The following is a 17,738-nucleotide window of genomic DNA, read 5'->3' as shown; positions in this document are numbered from 1 at the left end:
GAGCGTGAGAAGCTGATAAAGCCGTCAAGGACAATTCATCCGCTGGTGCACTTCCTGCCTGCGCTTACAGTACATGGCCGTTGCTCGTAGCCTGCGCGGCGCTGGTGGATGGCGCAATGGAGAACCAGAACTTTGTTGCAAATACCTTGCGCAGGATTACTCAAAAACCTAATACCGTAGCTCGATGCTGTTCTGCAAGAACAACCTGCCTAAATTTTGGTTTTCAGATAAAACTGAACGGGACCACAGCTTTGATGAGCCGATGGCCTGGTAAGACTAGTATCTATTTTTTCAATTGGGCTGAAGCTGGATCACTTCTTCCCGTTCGCCATTGTTTCCATCGCCCGGTTTTTATACATGCTCTAGTCGGCTTGTTAGTGAGACGAACGCATGGCAAGTATTTGTGAGCATGTGCACACCTAGAAGGTATTAAAATTGACATCTTTATATGCTAATCTTATTCGTGTTAAATCGCTAAATGATCATGAAACATTTCTAAGACCCATCACCGAAACCCCCATTTTTTTAATCAAACGTAACCTTGGTACCTGTAGACTCGACGACTCTACCAGTCAGTCGCGCCGTCTGGATGTCCTCTGCCGTCTCGGCCTTCTTGTGCTGCTGTCTCCTCTCACCGCCGCCCTCACGCGGTCCGCGCTGGCCACCAGCGCCCTCGCGGGCGTTGGCCGGCCTGTCCTTGCCGAAGCGCTTCCTGTAGCGGGCCTGGTCGTCCTCGGCCAGCTGCAGCTTGAGCTCGCGTCCGAGCATGCGGTTCACGTACCACTTGCGCGTCTTGAACTGCTTTTGCTGCTGGCCGTTGTTCTTCTTCTTCTTCTTTTCCTTCTCCTCGTCCTCGTCCTCATCCTCATCCTCATCCCCGCTCTTGACTTTGTCGTCGTCGTCGCGGAAATCGTCCTCCGTCTCGACGGCCTCCTTGATCTTGACAAAGCCCTTGACGGCCCAGGCAGCGGCCTCGGGGTCCTTGAACTTGACCCAGCCGTAGCCCTTGCACTTGCCCGTGTCCTCAAACGTGGCGACCTTGGCCCACTCAATCTCGCCGCACTTTTCAAAGTTACGCAGCACGTCGTCCTCGGTCGTCTTGAAGCTCATGTTGCCGACAAAGATTTTGCGGCTGGCGTTGGGGTCCACGGCGGGCTGGCCTCGGGTCCCGCTGCGGCCACCCTCGCCATCCTCTTTGGCCTCGGGCTCCTTCTTGGGACGGCCCTCGAAAGATTTCGAGTCCTTGATCAGCAGGCGGCGGCCGTTCCACTCAGTCTCTGACAGCGCAATGGCGGCGACCTTGCCACCAATGTCGGAAAAGTCGACGTAGGCGAATCCCTTGTTGATGGGTGCGGCGCTCTTGTCGCGGCCGGGCGTCTTAGACAGCGGCAGCTTCAGTCGCGTAATCATGTCGCCGGTGAGGACGCCGCCCGAGTTGTCAATGAGCCACTTGCGTAGCTCCTGTGGTGTCACGCTGAAGCGCAGGTTGCCGATCCAGACACCGTGCTCGGAGCGCGCAACCGCTTTGTCGTCCTTCTTGTCGGTGGTCTCGTCCTCTTCGAGGTCGTCAATGTCGTTGTCCTTTTTCGATTTCGATGTCGCGCTTTTGCCCTTTTTCATCGCACGACGGGCGCGCTTCGACGGCGGCTCTGGGGCCTCGAGATCGACTTCAATCTCGTCGACATCGGCCTTGCGCTTCGAGGCATTCGTCTCGGGCGCGCTGTCCACGGGGGACATTTCTTTTTCGTCGGAAGACATGAGACCAGTACAGATGCGAACTTCTGCTTGAATGGTCTTTTAAGTGCAATTCAAAGATGAATACTTTTTACAAAGATATTGTCGTTCAGGAAGCATTAAACTGCAATCCCACCAGTGCTTTGGCAGAAATTTTTCTGGGTCCGAGGCCGATAAGCCTTATCGCGACAAGGGTACATTTGTAGGCGACGGACAGTCTGAAAGTTGCTTGACCTGGTCGTGTAGCGCCAACCATACCCTTGATTAAGTTTGATTAGTAGGCAAAAATAGTGTGCAAAGCTCTCTCACTTTTTCCATTTTTTTTCTAACGCTGATGAAAAATGTTCCTGGTAGTACTCCTGTAGAGGATACTTACCGGTAAGTCTTTCTGTGGCGCTCTCCATAGCACTCTTCTTCAGCACAAGCTTCACATGCGCCACACACCCCACCAATGCGGTACGGTGTGTGGCACATGCAGTGTAGGTAGCACTTGACAACCACTCTTTAATATAACACCGTGCCATGACACTGGCGTTCCTCGTATAAGTCGACGGTTGCAGACAAGTCCATCTTACTAATTAACATGCGCTATTTGGGTGTCATTGTGGTGATTTTACAACGCATTCACGCTGGCCAGTGACATGGGTATCAAGATCATGGGTAAGTCGGTCACGCATCTTCATGAATTGCCACAGAACTTGACTCGAATAAAAGATAATGGCAGTGTTACAGGGCGTTGTGCAGAGTAGTACGGATAGGTAATCCTCAATTGACGTGCTAAATTGACAGGGCCAAACTGGGCAAGTGTTTTACGCGGGTCGGCCCACCAGCGATGCGTCGGCGCGTTCCAGGTGGCGGCGGTTGGTGTATCCCAGCCAAAGCCCACCGCGTCGCGCGTCGCCTACAGAAAAGCCCACCCGCACCTCTTAAACTACCTACCGTCTTCCTCCATACTTTTTGGACATCAACTTCATTATTCTCTGTACCAATGCAGCACTAGAGACCTGTTTTAATACTCCATTTCTGTTTCTTCCCGGCACATCAATCTTTCAGAAAGTCACTTATTCTTTGCATCACTCATAACCCTCTCGACGCGCCATGTCCGCGCCGTCCTCGCCCGCGTCTTCGCGAGGAGGTTCGCCAGCTCCCATGCTGACGCCTCGCTCTAAAATCAAGGCCCTCCTCGCTACTGTTGGCAGCAGTGATGACGAAGACGGCACATCTACACCATTGAAAACGACGGCTCGTACCTCGGTGAGGTCAGCCCTTGCACAGCTCGACGACGACGACAGCGAGTCCGATGTCGAGATCCGCCCCCGAGGTAGACTCGCGGCCCGTATGCAGGCCAACAGCGCATCACCCAACGAAAAGAAGCCACAAAACGCGCGTGAACGCGTAAAACAGATGCTAGAACGCGAAGAGGGACAACAGCAACCTCAAGAGGAGCAGAATGATGACGATGACGATTTACCCGTAGCTCCTCGTCGTTTACAACGTCGCCAAGCTCGCGATACCACACCAGAGCAAGATTCGACGCAGCAAAATAACACAAACCCTTCCAGCCCCGGTCTCTTCGTCTCGTCACCGGCCGGCCCCTCTCCCACCCGCAGCGTACAGCAAAATGACTCGAACTCAGACAGCGATGCTTTACCTGACATCAAGTCGAACCGTTTCAAGGCTCTCGTCGAGAGGAAGCGCCAGGAGCGCCTGGCCCGCGAGGCCAAGGAAGAAGCTGAGCGAGCCGAGCGCCGAGCGCGACAGGAGAAGCTGTCTTCTGAGCTCGACGGCCTCGACTCCAACGATGATGACGTCTCCAACATTGATGACGACGAGGGCGGCCAGACTCTGACGCAAAAGTCAGCCCGGCCGTCCCGCAAGGCTAGCAAAAAGGCCGTTGAGGAAATGAACCGCGAGACGCAGCGCATGGCCCGAAGCATGCAGTTGGCCCATGAGGCCAAGACGCGAAAGAAGATTACAAAGAGCAGCCTCTTCGAGAGGTTCAACTTCAGACCGAATGGCCAGCCTGCTGAGCCTGTAGCCGAGCCTGCCGCCGAGCCTGCCAGCTCCAGCCGTCCTACTACCCCTCAATCCGATGTCGAGATGGCAGACGCGGAAACGCCACCAAGCTCCCCCCCATCAGCCAAGAAAGCCCCTGAGGCCCCCATCACCATGAACGCTGGGATTGATATCGACGAGGACCTGCCCACTTTGGACGAAATCTCTGGCTCCGCTCGTGCTCAGCCCATCGAAAAAAGCAAGAGCACAGCCGTTGAGGTCGCTGAAGAGAAGCCAGCTGAGACCGAAACGGCCAAAACCCGTGTTCGTGTCCGCCTTCCTAACCTCATAAAGTCACTCGCTACTGGCTCTGATGACGAGCTTGAAATCACCGCCACAGTCCAGGACAAGGTCAAGGCTGTTTTTGACAACGTGCCTGTAAAGGCCGCCCAAGAGTCGCACTCCTTACAGGTTCTTCGCGCCCTTGCTCTCGTGCAATCCCCAGACAGAAACCAGGGCCGTCGCAAGAAGAATCAGACGGGGATGACCAACAACCAACTTCAAGCTTCCCTTCAGCAAAGAGCCAGACAACAGGCCAAGCTGGAGCGCGCCCGTCGACTCGAGCTTCTCAAGTCTCAGGGCATTGTTGTCCAGACGATGGAGGAGCGTGAGAAGCAAATGGAAGAGGTGGAGGATATCGTCACCAAGGCTCGTAACGAAGTCCAACGTCTCATGGAGCACGAGCGCGAGGCCGCCAAAAAGGAGCAGAGGGAAACCACCACCGCTGATCCACTTGCCTGGGACGACAGTGATGATGAGTACCAGGCTTCTGAAAAGGAGATGGAAGTCGAAGCTATTGAGCTCTCTGGATCTGAAGAAGACGAGGGCGATGATGCTGATGACGAGAGTGACGCGGCCAATCCCCTTTTCGATGACGAAGCTGAGGACGAAGATGTCCAGGACGAAACCAAGGCCAATGAGGACGAGGAGATGGAAGAGGCTGCGGTGCTGGCGCGTCGTAGGCGACCCAGAAACGTCACAGTCGTCATTTCGGACGACGAAGGCGAGGTGGAAATCAAGTCTACTCCCAAGCCAGTCAGGTCGACTAACCAGATTTCTCCCGCTGCGGCAAATGGCGACTCCCCTGCTGCACCTGGCTCCGTTTTGCGATCTGCAAAGAAGACGTTTATTCCCGGTCTGCCAGTCAAGGGACCCGCTGGTCTTGGGCTAACCCAGATCTTTGCCGGCACTATGGACGATAGCCAGATCGGCACCGCCAATGCTCCTACCCAGTCAATGATGCCGGACTTTGACCAGTTCCCCGACTCCAACTTTTCAGCAACCATGGGTCCGCCCGAGGATCACATTGTCATGGATTCGCAGCGTCCCGAGACGCAGGGTGCCACGCAAGGTATCCGCCTCAATATGTCGCAGTCACAGATGCACGGCCTAGATAGTCTTATGCGGGACTACCCGGGCGAGTCGCAGACCATCGAGCTTTCCCAGGATGGTGGCTTCCAAGCGTATACGCCTCTTAGGGAGCGCTTTGTGGAGCCTCCGTTCTCTACTGTGGCTACGGATGTTGCCGGTACCATGGAAGACGGCCCCCAAGCGTCGCCTCTTTTGCGACGAGGAAAGCTCCGTCGCAAGGCTGATGTTGAAAAAACTGTCGAGCCTACTCAACCTATAGCTACTGAAGTCTCTGCCACTGCGGAGGATGCGTTTGCCAAGCTAAAGGCACAAGCTAAACAGAAGGAAAAAAGACGTCTCACGGATGCTTTCAACACCAAGACGAGCAAGGCGAAGGAAATGGTGGAGCAGGAAGCTATGGAGTCCGATGACGAGTACGCTGGCCTTGGTGGCGTTGACGGCGAGGACAGTGACAACGAATCCAACGCCTCTGTGAAGGAAATGATTGACGACGCCACTGCCAACAATGCCGACGACAGCAAGCTGGCTGCTTTCTATGCGTAAGTGATTTGTCATGATGTATGGTGTACATCGACTGACATGATTTAGTGACCGGGCTCGTGCGGAGGATGAGCAACAAGTTGAGAAGCTATTCAAAGACATTACCACGGGTAATCTGCGCCGCAAACGTGGCGCCGACTACGACCTTTCCGACTCTGATGACGACGGTGAGGCGCGCCGACGCATGAAGCGTCGCCAGTTTGCCAAGATGCAAAAGGCTCTCTTTTCAGATGAGCGCGTCAAGAAGATGGCCGAGAACCCCGGCAACCAAGCATTCCTGCGAACCATTGAGGACCGCGGCAGCGACGATGAGATGGACATTCTGGAGATTGTTGAGTCGCCTTCTCAGCGCGACTCCTCGCAATCTCCTGCTCCTGAAACACAGGAGGGTGCTCAGCAGACGATCCCCGATAGCCAGCCCCAGCAGCCGGCCCGTCAGGCACTCGCCACCGCACCTGCTGGCGGCGACAACAACAGGCCGCCGGCCCGCATGCGCAGGACCAAAGACGCCAAGAAACCTTCCAACATTGGCGAAGTCCGCGAGACTCTGTCTAACTTGCTCGAAGAGCCCGACGCTTCGTTGATACCAGCAACCGAGGCCGGTTCCGACAGCGAAGATGAAGACGGCGCGTCGCGCAGTAACAAGGAGAATCGCTCTCCACGCCGCACAGCTGCCGGCGTCGTCGACCGTATCAGCCTCAAGAGGGGCAACTCCAATGTATCCAGCAGCAGCAGCCGTCTTGCGTTTGCCTCGGCAGCATCAGCGTCTGGGGCTGCGTTCAAGGTGCCGCCGCTGCTTCGCCGCGCGACGACCAACTCGTCCATCATTTCGACGGCGGGGAGCACCACGTCGAGCGGCTCTGCGGCTGGCGGCTTCGGCGAGGAGGCCAAGATCAAAAAGGCAGCCGGCAAGCGCAGCGGCGTGGTGAGCCGCGCGGTGCCGGGCAACGAGGGCCACGCGCGCATCCAGGAGAGTGAGCGTCGCCGCGAGGAGAAGAAGATGAAGGGTGCGGAGAAGAGGCTAGGTGTTGTAGGAGGACTATTGGGCCGCGGCTCATTTGCATAATATCAGACCACATTTTGCATTTCGATGTTTAGGGTCAGGGACTCATTGGGTATGACTGGCGTTTGGAATGGCGTTTGTACATGTAGGAAGGATTTACTGGTGTTTCAGCATTGATATTATTATTTGGAGCGGACTATTATTCACATCTTTCATATACTCCATCTCCACTGAATCTGAATCGCGACGGTGAAGATGACAGCATCAACTCGCATACACAGAGGAAATCAAGCCTGGACAAAGTACGGCGCCGTCTCCTGCTCGCACCACTCCCAAAAGCGCCTCGACGCCCCCGTGCCGCCACGCTCCCTGCCCTTGAGCGCCTCCTCAATGTGCCGGGGCACCGTCCCGAGACGGCCCCACGGAATGGCGAAGCGGCCGTTGTGCGCGGCCGTGATGCTCGGCGAGAAGCCGGCAAAGAGCTCGCTGTACGCACCAAACTTGGCCGGTTTAAACACGACGCCCTTTTTCGGTCTGTTAACTCCCTTTTCTTCTTCTTGTTCCGTCGCTTCAGAAACTTACCATGGCGTGCTTGACAATGCGGTTTTGATGACGCTGCAGCTCTGTGCGCATGAGTCCCGGATGTACACTCTATTGTTTCCCCCCGAGCCATCAGTATATTGACAAGGGACAAAAAGCGAAACAGGGACAGGGGGGAGGGGGGGGGTTACCATGTTGACGACGCCAGAGTCGGGAAAGCGCTGCGCAGACTCGTGCGCGAGAAAGACGGCGCCGGCTTTGGTCTGCATGTAGTTGTCCATGGCATTGCTCTGCACGACCGGCGCGCCGCTGCTGTCAGTCTTGCCGTCGCCACCGCCAAAGACGATGCCGCCGTGGACGCTGAAGCCGTCGAGCATGGACGCGACCCAGACGGTGCGCACGGCGGCGGGACTGGCATCTGGCAGTGACGCGGTACGCTGCTGGACTGGCTGCAGAAACCGGCTGAGGAGGAACGGTCCGAGGCAGTTGGTTGCCATTTCCAGATCGTGACCCTTGTTTTTTCCCCATCGTTAGCGCTCTGCTCCTTTCCTGAAATTGCTCTACACGCATAGAGAAGCGCGCGGCGAGAACCACACACGCACCTGTTTGGACTTGCTGCCCGCTGGCGGCGTCATGATGCCCGCATTGTGCACCAGCACATCCAGCCGGCTCTCTTGGTCGAGGAACGCCCGCGCCGCGGGGCCAATGGTCGCGAGATCAGACAGGTCCAGCACCATGGCCCGCAGGACGCCCCGGCTCGACGGCGCCGAAGCGCGGAGCGACGAGATGGCGGCGTCGATCTTGGCGGCGGAGCGCGTGGCAATGTAGACGGTGGCGTGCTGGGCGTAGAGCATCTTGGCGAGCTGGTAGCCGACGCCGACGGCCGCGCCGGTGACGATGCACACCTGGGGGCTTGTTAGTCGGGGACGGGCAGGGGACGGGCAGGGGACGGGTGCAAGGAAGGGATGGTTTACTTTGCCTTGGAGATTGGGGACATGCTCTTCGGTAAAAGTCGGCGAGGGGGGGAATATTTGGCTAAGCATGGACATTTTAAAGTACTGGTATTTGTCGTGTTTGGGCGGTGGTGTTGTGGTTTCCTATGGGGATGAGGAGACGGCTGTTCCAGTCAATAATCTCGGTGTTGAAAGGGTGTGCTTGGCCGTTACCGATGAGGTTAAGTGCTCTGGTTTTCTTGGATACTATTCTGATTCTGTGGTTTCTGAGAAACGTTCTCTACGACATTATTTATAGGCTTTACGACTTGGATGCCTACTTTCACACATACATCCCAACCAGGTAAAGAAACGCCCGTTCCAGAGACGCTGACGACGCTTCCAGACGCGCATGCACTGCCTGGTCAAAAAAAAAAAAAAAACAATATCCGCAAATTTTGTCATCGTGCTGATTGTACCTCTTCTTCTCTTCCAGAGCCTTGACAAAAAGTATTCGGTAATGGCGTTAAGGACCGGAGTACGTTGCCTCACATCCGGTGGTGGTACTATCAAGCGCCCTGTTCGGAGATACAGCGACACGAGGCTGCTGAAACGCCGATGCGGAAAGTTGGACACTTCCCGCGCCGAAAGGCAATCTCACGCAAGGCTGACGAGTGACCAGGCGGAGTAGGCCAAGCATCGAAAAAAAGATGCTGTGGCGTTTTTCAAGGCGCGCCAGGGAACGCGGAGTTTTGTGTAATGAATCGGTCCCGAGGACGCCGGTCTGACAGGCAGCAGATAGTAAAGATGAAAAAATGCCAGAAAAACAGTTGAGCCTTTATATAAACAATTATGCAACGGTTCTTCAACAATAAACAGGGTCTTGTGGTCTAGTTGGTTATGGCACCTCGTTAACACCGAGAAGGTCCCCGGTTCGAGCCCGGGCAGGACCTGTTTTTTTTGCCCCATCCTCACTCAACTGAATGGTTTCTTCTTTTCTTCTTCTTTTCGAGTTGTGATTAGTCTGGAGGTTCTTTTTTTTTTTTGGTGTTTCTTTTATTTCACCGGACTACTGATTGAACTACAACTATGCGTTCTTTTCCTTTCGCCGTCAGAAATGGTACTGGGCACTGCTGTTGGCTTTATATGGTCGTGGAGCCATAGAGTAGTACCTCTTCCAAATGAAGAAGCAGCAAGCTACACGTTCGCAACAATCGCTGCCTGAATCGAAGCTGAATTAGCGGTCAGTATTTAATGACAAAAAGACGTCGCACGAACAGAACGAACATGGCAAAAAGCGCATCGAAAAGCCATATCAAAACTTCACGGTAGATGTAGGGTAGTGCTGCATGTGTATATGTTGTATCGCATTATCTGCTCGGCGCTTTTACGCCGGGCATCTTGAACCCCTCTTTTTGAGTTGTCTATATGTATATGTACAGTCTATTCTATCAACATAGCTTCTACTATTGCAGCGCTGCGGTGCTCCTCAGCCCCAGCATGCGCTTGATGCTCAGCCACAGCTCAAACACCTCGAGCTTGATCTCGACACGCATCAGCGACGCCCAGGCCGACACGACGCGGACCGCGTTGGCCGGCCAGAGGAACGACCCGCCGCGCTCGCGGATCTTGTCCAGCTGCTCGTAAAAGACGGTGCGCGTGCAGTAGCGCGCCAGGATCATAAAGGTGCGGATCGGGCCCTGGCGCGTCTGCAGGTTCTCGTCGAGGCTGCGCGTCAGGTCGTTGGTCTTGAGGATGAGGAGGATGATGCGCGGCACGCGGCTCAGCAGCTGCACCAGGTCGACGATGAGGCCCTCCTGCAGGGACGTCGACATGGCGGCCTCCTCGTCGCCGGTGCGCGTCTGCAGGATGGAGCCCTGCTTGGAGATGACGCTATAGTCGCGGCCGGTAATGGCCGATGCGAAGAGCGGAAAGTCCTTGTCGGTGATGCCGGCGACCTCGTGCGCGTACCGCCTCATGCGCTCCATGTCGCCGTCGATGACGGCCAGCCACATCTTGGCGTAGGAGCGGCGCAGCGCGAGCGGGATCTCGCGGTACAGGCCGTGGTCGTAGAGGATGACGTCAAAGTTGGGCCGGCCGCTGAAGCCGCGAAACTCGTCGTTTTTGCGGATGGCGAGGTTGCCGCCGTGGGGGTCGCAGTGGAGCGGCGCGCCGTCGCCAAAGATCATCTCGTTGAAGATGCGGGCGAGCGTCGCCGACACCTCGTCGCGGTCGATGCCGTTGGCGTCGAGGTAGGCCAGGTCGTCGGGGCGGTGGCCGGCCTCGCAGGCCATGACGATGATGCGCCGGCGGGCCCAGACGACGTCGGGGATGATGAGGGGGAGGTGGGGGATCTTGGCAAAGTGGTCGCGCATCGACTTGGCGTTGACGGCCTCCTCCTGGAAGTCGAGCTCCTTGGGCAGCGACACCTCCATCTCCGACGACAGCCACTCGAGGTCGTACTCGGGGAAGAAGCGCTTGAGCGTCGAAAAGGTGTAGCGGGTCAGCGCCAGGTCCAGCGGCGCCCAGGCCTGCAGCTCCGGGTGCTGCACCTTGACGGCGACCTGCTGGCCCGTGGCGCGGATCGTGGCCAGGTGCACCTGAGCGAGCGAGGCGGCGCCGATGGGCTCGTGCGAGAATTCGGAAAAGTACACCATCAGGTCCTCGCCCGTGTCCTTTCTGTACATTGCCTCAATCGATTCGTAGGACGAGACGGGGCACTTGTCCTGGAGAGGGATAAAGGTCGTGGTCCACTCGGAGGGTAAGAGGTAGTTCATTGCGCTCTGTGGATGTGTCAGTCGGTGCGCAGCCGGTGATGGGTGCATGCGGATCGCGTACAAGATGCTGTCCAAGCTTGATAAAGATGCCGCCATTCTTCTCGAGCACCTTGAGGGTGCGTTCGGCGCATCGCTTGTGGCATGCCTTGAGGATGGCTTCCTTTTCGTCGGCGTCTTCGATCAGGGCTCTTTGGTTCAGTGTGGTACGGTAGCTAGCACCTTTGTTAGCATCGCCGGCCGTCGAGGTCATGTTGTTGCTGCGGCGTCATACTCGTTGATGCAGATGGCGAGCCCAGAGACGACGCGACCGCTGCGCCCAGCAGCCTCGTAGGCGCCTTTAATGTCATCGATGAAGGCAAGCGCCGTGACACCGCCCACGGCCGCACTAGTAGATGCGAACAACAGAGCTCTGCGCGGGCGGCGCTGCTGTTGCGACGAGCCATTCCTGCCCGTTGCGGTGGCGAAGCGTCTGGGAGCACCCAAGGGCGAGGTCGGCTTGGGAAATCGGGGGAGCTGGCTCTTGCAGGTCGTGCAGGTCCATTGGCGGGGACCAAGGCGCCTAGTGAAGACGGAGAGCGAAAAGCTACTCATTGCGGCCGCTGGAGGTGGTGTATTGTGTCGTTGTTGCCTGGGGCTTCTTCGAGGGGGTTTTAGGAGGAATCGTTGGGGCTAGAGGCTATCATCCTAGGCGGGACTTCCAATTCAGGACAAACGACGAGGGGAGAATGAAATTGCCAATGTGTTCGCTTCACGGAAAAGTAGAGCAATGGCTAATTGCCCGTTCGGAAAGTGAGAATGACGAAGAACAAAAGTGTCGCGACAACTCAACAATTTTTTTTTTGGTAGCGTCAGCGCCGTGATTCGCCGAGGATCGTCTGCCCGTGTCCGTCGGCTTTGGTACCTATTTACGGATACCTAGGCAGGCTCTAACGAAAAGGGCTCCGCTCGGGTCTCGCTCCGCACACAGGCCTAAAGGCTACCTACTGAGTACGTAGTATGTAGAAGGTAACGGTCCTTGCACTGAGCCTTTCGTGCTGTGGCATGCGCCAACATCCCTGTTGACCACCTAGGCGTACCACAAGTGCACAGTTTGAGTTGAGCCACTAGTGAAGAAGTAGCAAAGAGCTTCTTACATGCTAACAAGTTTTACGCGGAAGGCTGCTTATTATTCAATAGCTGCTAGGCCAAGGTGAATATTGTAGGCTTACTCTAAGACCACATTGCAGCCTTGCGAGGGCCAAGAAACGGGTGTACTATTACGCCCGAGATACCAAATAGAGCCAGTATCCGAGGACAGCAGGCCGGGCCGTAATGCTGCTAAAATCCACAACCCCAATAACTGTGCACAATGCCCTGCCTGTCCCGGCGACAAATGTTTTCCATCAGCGCAACTCTTCCGCCCAGACAAGGCGAATGCATCTACTCACCGCAGTTTATTGGCCTGCCGCAGCGGAAGGAGTAGCTTGAGCCGAAGCAGTAGCTTGAGCCGGAGCTGTAGGTGTAGCTGGAGCCGGGGGTTTCCCTTTACCCAAGCTCCCAAGCAATCCACCGAGGACTTTCTGGATAGCACCAAGCGCGGACTCATCAATGCACCCCTATATTTTCCTCGTCAGTTATTCAACCATGACTGAGCTTAAACAACACTCACCGCCTATCCTGGTTAGCATTATAGACGACTTGATAAGAACCCGTGACTTTTACAGTCACTGCCAAAGTCACCACTTACTTTCTGTTGTAGATGGAGCCGTCAGTCCGTAGCCCACGCGTTAGTAGATCAGTAGTATACAACTCACAATCTGTAGTACAAATTAACAAAGATCAAGATGTTAATTGACTTGCAGAAATACTGACCAGCTATAAAGAAATGGATCAGCTTCGCTAAATCATTCAAGTCGGAGCATGCCGAGAATAACAACTTACTCCCTACTTCATGTCAGTATGGGACACATCACGCGGGCAAAGAACATCGTTTGACACATACCAGCTATACATCGATTAGCGAAGACTCCACGATCAAATTCTCTGACACAACTTACTAGCTAATATTGAAAGCCAGGTTAGAACTTTGTTCACATGTGAGATTTCAAGGAGTACAAAAGCTCACTTCCTAAATGACAGATAGTTAGTTATAGCAATGTAAATGTTGGAAGCAGGGCGACTTACAAACTGCCACCCCTGATGTTAGATCTCGACTGTAATAGATGTGTATGAGGGTCCTTAGGCCCACTACTCACACCCTGTGTTTCCATTTTTCGTCAGCATTCTTCTCAAACGTAAAGTAACAGTCGCTCTATACTCACACACTGTCGTTGTCAATCCTGTCAGCGGTATACTAGTAGCGTGAATAACCATCTCGTACATTCTGGAACTCTATCAGCTTTGTGCCTACAACTTGAAAACGGCCGGTTAGCATATGTACCTCATTAGTTGCAGCAGCGTTCTCAGCTGCATTCATCTCCGGCATGGGAGCGGCAGCGACGGAGGCGGCTAGAAGTGCACAGGCGGCGAGAGTCAGCTTCATCGTAACGAAAAGGCGTCTGGATCGGTGAATGAGGGTAAGAAAATGAACTAGGTCAAGAGCAAATAGAGTTGCAACCACAGCCACACCTCGCAAACTCTGGCACCTGTCCGATTAATATATGTCTATGACTGAGAAAAAGATAGCCATGTGCGATGTGGATTGGAATGGTTGACATACGTAGACTGCAGTGCGGAATGGAGCAAATATTGGAGTCCCCAATTTCAAGTCACTAAAGCCTATAATGGTAAGAACTAGGGCGTAGGGGTCTATGCTGATGTGTTTTCCTTGTTTAAGACATCTCACCAGTGCCAGCGCCTTTTAGCACTAGTAATACCTCGTCGACAAAAAAACTTACCCCGAGAATTACTGTCAAAAACGAGAATGGTTTCGTGACGCTTATTGGCCGTTTACGAGTGGTGCTCAGTACTACACAGAAGTCTGTTCACAATGGTACATCCAAGAAGGTGGGCTGCTCTTTGACAAGCGCCGTCGCTGTCCGAAGAAACATGTCAGGGTTAGCAAAGGTAGCGAAAATGAGGACTGGATACCCGAGTGGACATACCAACACCAAACGAGAAAAGACAAACGCTTGGTGGTGATGGCCATCCTGGAATGCGTCGGGGCCGACCAGCTGAATTATGGACGCGAGGCCAATGGCATGGCCAGCTATCTCGCTGCTATTTTGCGTCGACAGTTTGTGCATCTAGGCTTGATGATTGGCCGAGGGCGCATCTCGACATAGACAGTTTTGATAGACAAGTGGACAAATGGTACCGGCAAAGAAGAAAGTCTTGGTGGTGAGAAGCAGAACAAGTTGGAAACAAGTTGTCATTCCGCGACTTGCATTTCTGTACGACCAAGGCATTGCTGCGACTTGATGCATATACCGTTTTTAAAATCACAGGCTTGTTAGAGACAGTCCTTTGGCTCTGAAATAGCAAACTCTGTGGCCCAGGAAGTGCTTGCATCGTGCGGCTGGCGGGCAAACCGTTGTACCGTTCGAGACCCTCGCGCGGACCGCACACTATCTGTGGCAGGCAAGGTTCAAGGCCGAGGCTGCTTCTCTTTCCAAAGCCAACTGCGTTGATTTTTCCAGCAATGAAATATTGAGCGAGTTCAGCTGATGGCAATGTGGCCGACTGAATTGCAAATACATGGCTTCACCGACAACTTGCCTAAGATGCTTCTATAACTTGAAGCCTCACAAGTCAGCAGACAAGTCAAAAGCAGATCCAAAGACTCTCGAAAAGCTGGTGATGATTATCATTATTTCAATGTTATTTTGATATGTCCCATTGCTGACTGCCCAAGCCCACTCGCTGCAGCCCGCGATTCCAGCAAGTACAGTGCGCAGCGAACTTTTAGCTGGAGAGCCTGGCAAGCCTGTCTTACAGCAGGTAAAGTCACAGCCCAAGTGTCTACCACTGAGCATCAAAGTTCTAGTATTTAAATGCCCTTTCGATCTTATTTTGTTTTATGTATATAATTCTTCTCGAGAAAACGCCTAATTTCGATAACTTCATCACAAGTAGATCTATATACCACGCTGGACAGTGCCCGCCGCCCGCCAAAACGCGACGCCAAAATGCACTGTATTTGTCACTTTACACGTGACTGCGCGACACCAATATGCTCCCCCATCGCGTCTCGTCGCCAGAAGCCCATTAAACACCGAGACACGCTTTGGAACGTTTCCCAGCCCACCACTCTCAACGCAGACCAAAATTCTCGCCAATTAACCGGCCCTCCGCTCTCAGTTGCATCAAGTATCGGGACACGCCATCTCCTGCTCCTCAACCTCTTCCCACCTGGTCTTTATATGCCAGAAGAGAAGCTACCCGCGCACACCACCGCGGCCGAGACCATGCTGTCGTTTGCCCCCGCGCCCATCTTCACGGCCAACTGGGACCACCACCGCCCGGCCGTCTCCTCGCCGCTCTCGTCCTCGCCGCTCCGCGCCCCCGGCGCAGAAGATGACGCTTCTTATCTCCGCCAGACGCAATCCTCGCCTATCCAAGCCCCCAAGTTCAAGTACGCCGCGCGCGCGGCGGCGGCGCGCGCCAACCCGGTGCTGCGCCGCCGCGAGGACGCACAGCAGCAGCGCCGCGCCACGTTCCTGCGCAGCGTGCGTGATAAAGCCGAGGATAAGGCCTGGCAAAGGCGGGATATCGAGGGACAGGTACGCCGGCGCTCTTGTTTTGTATGGGTTACGGGTAGGCTGACAATGGTTTCCCTAGTTTCTTAAAACGAACTGGATCGCAGATATGGATCGCCTGTCGCGCGATGCGCCGGAACTCTCCGAGGCGGATATAGAAGACGCCTCGAGCTTCCAGCCGATGGCGCCGCTAGCCGATAGAGGTGACGAGGACATGAATGACCACGACGGCAACGACGACATGGTGGATGAGTATGCCGAGGATGCCGAGCTCGAGGCCATGTTCGCCTCGTATCAGCAGCAGCAACAGCAGCAACAGCAGCAGCAGCCGCCGCGCTCACCGGCGACGCGCCCGATATCGCCGTCCCTGTCCGACGACGAGTACGACGACATTTTTGAGGAGCTGCTCTCGGCAAAGGATATCGATCGGGCCATGCAGACGCAACAATTTGCAGACACGGCAGATCAGATGGACATGGAATAATTGTATTATATGATGGAATATTCACTTGCACGGTACATAAGACGGCGTTCTGGATATTTGGCTTTTTTGGGCGTTTTGGCACAACGGTTTGGCGTTTCATAGCTGTCCTACTTTTTTCTTCCTCGACGGCACTATCATCACGTCTTCAAACTTGTACGCATGGGTATATAGACACGGCATGCTCCAAAAAAAGACCATGAAGAAAAACCCTTGGTCATGTAGATAAAGTCTTGTATATTTATTCTTTTTTGTCGTCCTCCTACTACTGTGGGTTACATTGCTCATCAGCGCCAGCAAAGGCCTCCTGTGCTGTGTCGAGATCTCCCACCAGATCCGACGGCGGCGAGCCCAGCTCCTGCATCTACACACAGTCCCGTTAGTAAAAAATGCTTTCCCTTCCCCCAAGTCTTTATTGCCATGTTTTCTCTGCGTGCAGCTCACCTTTTGCATCCGCTCCACAATGTACTCTCTGTCCGCCGCGTTGGAATCCGAGTACGTGCTCGCCTCGAACCGGGCCACAATCTCATTCACCAGCGCGTGCTGGTCCTCGTAGCGCTTCAACTCCTCGGCGCCCGTCTTTTCGCCGTTGGCCGCCAGCCAGGCGGGGAACTTGTCGTGCAGCTCCTTCATGGGCTCGTAGAGGATCTCCTTGTTGGTCAGCTGCTCCATCATGCCCATGAGCATCTTGGAAAACTCCTCCTCGCCGCCCTCGCCGCCCGCGCCGCCCGCGCCCGAGGCCATCTGCTTGAGGAGCTCCGACATGAAGTCGTCGGAGCCGCCCGAGGCCGCGGCGGCCGTGGCCTGGTCGCCCGAGCTCTGCATGCGCTCCATGGTGCGCCGGATCGTGTCCTGGAAGGACTCGTCGCCGGCGGGGGCCGCGCCGTCGGCACCGCCGGCCGCGTCGGGAGCAGCACCGCCGCCCTCGGTGGCGGCGGCCATGCCCTTGAACATGCTCTCAAATTCGGCCTTCATCTCTGGCTGGTGTGGGTGGTTGGCTGTGTTAGCATGGAAGCATGGGGCCATGCGAGAGGATCAGCGAGGAATAGCACGTACCGAGTTCTCGAGCTCGCCGAGCAGGTTGGCCATACCGGCCTGGAGTTGCTTGGCGAAATCTTCTTCCGTCATGTCCTCGGGGTTGATGGCACCCTCGGCCTTTGCGCCGACCTCGGCGGCCGGAGCGGCGACGGCAGCAGGAGCAGCGGCAGGCGCATCGGCGGGCTGTTTTGCGTCCAGCTTCACCGTAGAAAATTCATCCAGCATGTCTGACCCCACGTTCATCAGATTACATCCTGGTCGCGGGAGAAGGTGATCTTGAGAGCTTACCGTCCAAGTCATCTAGGTCGTCCTCATCCGGATCCGGGACGTCGCCGACAGGCGCCGCCGGGGCAGCACTCGTGGAGCCAGCGGGAGCATCTGCCACTTTTGTCTCGACATCTTGCTTCTCGGCCTTGGCCGGCGCCGTACCAGTCGCGTCCATGGTGAGGCAAAGATGTATGTGTGTGTGTGTGTGGTTGTATCACAAGCTCAACTTGCCCGCCGGCTAACCCCACATGCACCAAGAACAACAAATAGCCGCGGGGCAGAGACGAGCGAGCTTCTTTTTCGTCTGATGGTGTAGTAGCTGCT

At 55.2% G+C, this 17,738-nt stretch overlaps 8 protein-coding genes across 8 annotated transcripts; 2 read left to right on the top strand and 6 right to left on the bottom strand.

Annotated features, from left to right (window-relative positions):
- Nucleotides 1-525: 525 nt before the first annotated feature.
- Nucleotides 526-1,737, bottom strand: LMH87_000883 (uncharacterized protein; the record flags this gene model as incomplete). The annotated part of the gene is made up of 1 exon (XM_056198863.1): nucleotides 526-1,737. One exon carries the CDS (start codon nucleotides 1,735-1,737, stop codon nucleotides 526-528), a length of 1,212 nt encoding a protein of 403 aa, XP_056055771.1.
- Nucleotides 1,738-2,832: 1,095 nt separating this feature from the next.
- Nucleotides 2,833-6,766, top strand: LMH87_000882 (uncharacterized protein; the record flags this gene model as incomplete). The annotated part of the gene is made up of 2 exons (XM_056198862.1): nucleotides 2,833-5,699; nucleotides 5,749-6,766. The coding sequence occupies 2 exons, from the start codon at nucleotides 2,833-2,835 to the stop codon at nucleotides 6,764-6,766; spliced, it is 3,885 nt and encodes a 1,294-aa protein (XP_056055770.1).
- A 224-nt stretch (nucleotides 6,767-6,990) lies between these two features.
- On the bottom strand, nucleotides 6,991-8,292 carry LMH87_000881 (uncharacterized protein; the record flags this gene model as incomplete). The annotated part of the gene is made up of 5 exons (XM_056198861.1): nucleotides 6,991-7,227; nucleotides 7,286-7,354; nucleotides 7,435-7,755; nucleotides 7,846-8,148; nucleotides 8,218-8,292. The coding sequence occupies 5 exons, from the start codon at nucleotides 8,290-8,292 to the stop codon at nucleotides 6,991-6,993; spliced, it is 1,005 nt and encodes a 334-aa protein (XP_056055769.1).
- Nucleotides 8,293-9,641: 1,349 nt separating this feature from the next.
- Nucleotides 9,642-11,543, bottom strand: LMH87_000880 (uncharacterized protein; the record flags this gene model as incomplete). Its single annotated transcript, XM_056198860.1, has 3 exons — nucleotides 9,642-10,958; nucleotides 11,014-11,164; nucleotides 11,224-11,543. The coding sequence occupies 3 exons, from the start codon at nucleotides 11,541-11,543 to the stop codon at nucleotides 9,642-9,644; spliced, it is 1,788 nt and encodes a 595-aa protein (XP_056055768.1).
- A 555-nt stretch (nucleotides 11,544-12,098) lies between these two features.
- On the bottom strand, nucleotides 12,099-12,919 carry LMH87_000879 (uncharacterized protein; the record flags this gene model as incomplete). The annotated part of the gene is made up of 9 exons (XM_056198859.1): nucleotides 12,099-12,110; nucleotides 12,161-12,205; nucleotides 12,300-12,309; nucleotides 12,380-12,393; nucleotides 12,481-12,547; nucleotides 12,601-12,628; nucleotides 12,716-12,748; nucleotides 12,804-12,830; nucleotides 12,898-12,919. 9 exons carry the CDS (start codon nucleotides 12,917-12,919, stop codon nucleotides 12,099-12,101), a joined length of 258 nt encoding a protein of 85 aa, XP_056055767.1.
- Nucleotides 12,920-13,739: 820 nt separating this feature from the next.
- LMH87_000878 (uncharacterized protein) lies at nucleotides 13,740-14,176 on the bottom strand (the record flags this gene model as incomplete). The annotated part of the gene is made up of 4 exons (XM_056198858.1): nucleotides 13,740-13,771; nucleotides 13,829-13,839; nucleotides 13,901-13,965; nucleotides 14,036-14,176. The coding sequence occupies 4 exons, from the start codon at nucleotides 14,174-14,176 to the stop codon at nucleotides 13,740-13,742; spliced, it is 249 nt and encodes an 82-aa protein (XP_056055766.1).
- A 1,116-nt stretch (nucleotides 14,177-15,292) lies between these two features.
- LMH87_000877 (uncharacterized protein) lies at nucleotides 15,293-16,112 on the top strand (the record flags this gene model as incomplete). Its single annotated transcript, XM_056198857.1, has 2 exons — nucleotides 15,293-15,652; nucleotides 15,711-16,112. The coding sequence occupies 2 exons, from the start codon at nucleotides 15,293-15,295 to the stop codon at nucleotides 16,110-16,112; spliced, it is 762 nt and encodes a 253-aa protein (XP_056055765.1).
- Nucleotides 16,113-16,374: 262 nt separating this feature from the next.
- Nucleotides 16,375-17,589, bottom strand: LMH87_000876 (uncharacterized protein; the record flags this gene model as incomplete). Its single annotated transcript, XM_056198855.1, has 4 exons — nucleotides 16,375-16,473; nucleotides 16,554-17,090; nucleotides 17,166-17,374; nucleotides 17,436-17,589. 4 exons carry the CDS (start codon nucleotides 17,587-17,589, stop codon nucleotides 16,375-16,377), a joined length of 999 nt encoding a protein of 332 aa, XP_056055764.1.
- Between the last annotated feature and the right edge of the window lie 149 nt (nucleotides 17,590-17,738).

This window comes from Akanthomyces muscarius, chromosome 6, assembly GCF_028009165.1.
Source record: "Akanthomyces muscarius strain Ve6 chromosome 6, whole genome shotgun sequence".
Taxonomy (NCBI): Eukaryota; Fungi; Ascomycota; class Sordariomycetes; order Hypocreales; family Cordycipitaceae; genus Akanthomyces; species Akanthomyces muscarius.
The sequence above is the reverse complement of the archived record's forward strand: the minus strand, read 5'-3'. Positions and strand labels throughout refer to the sequence as shown.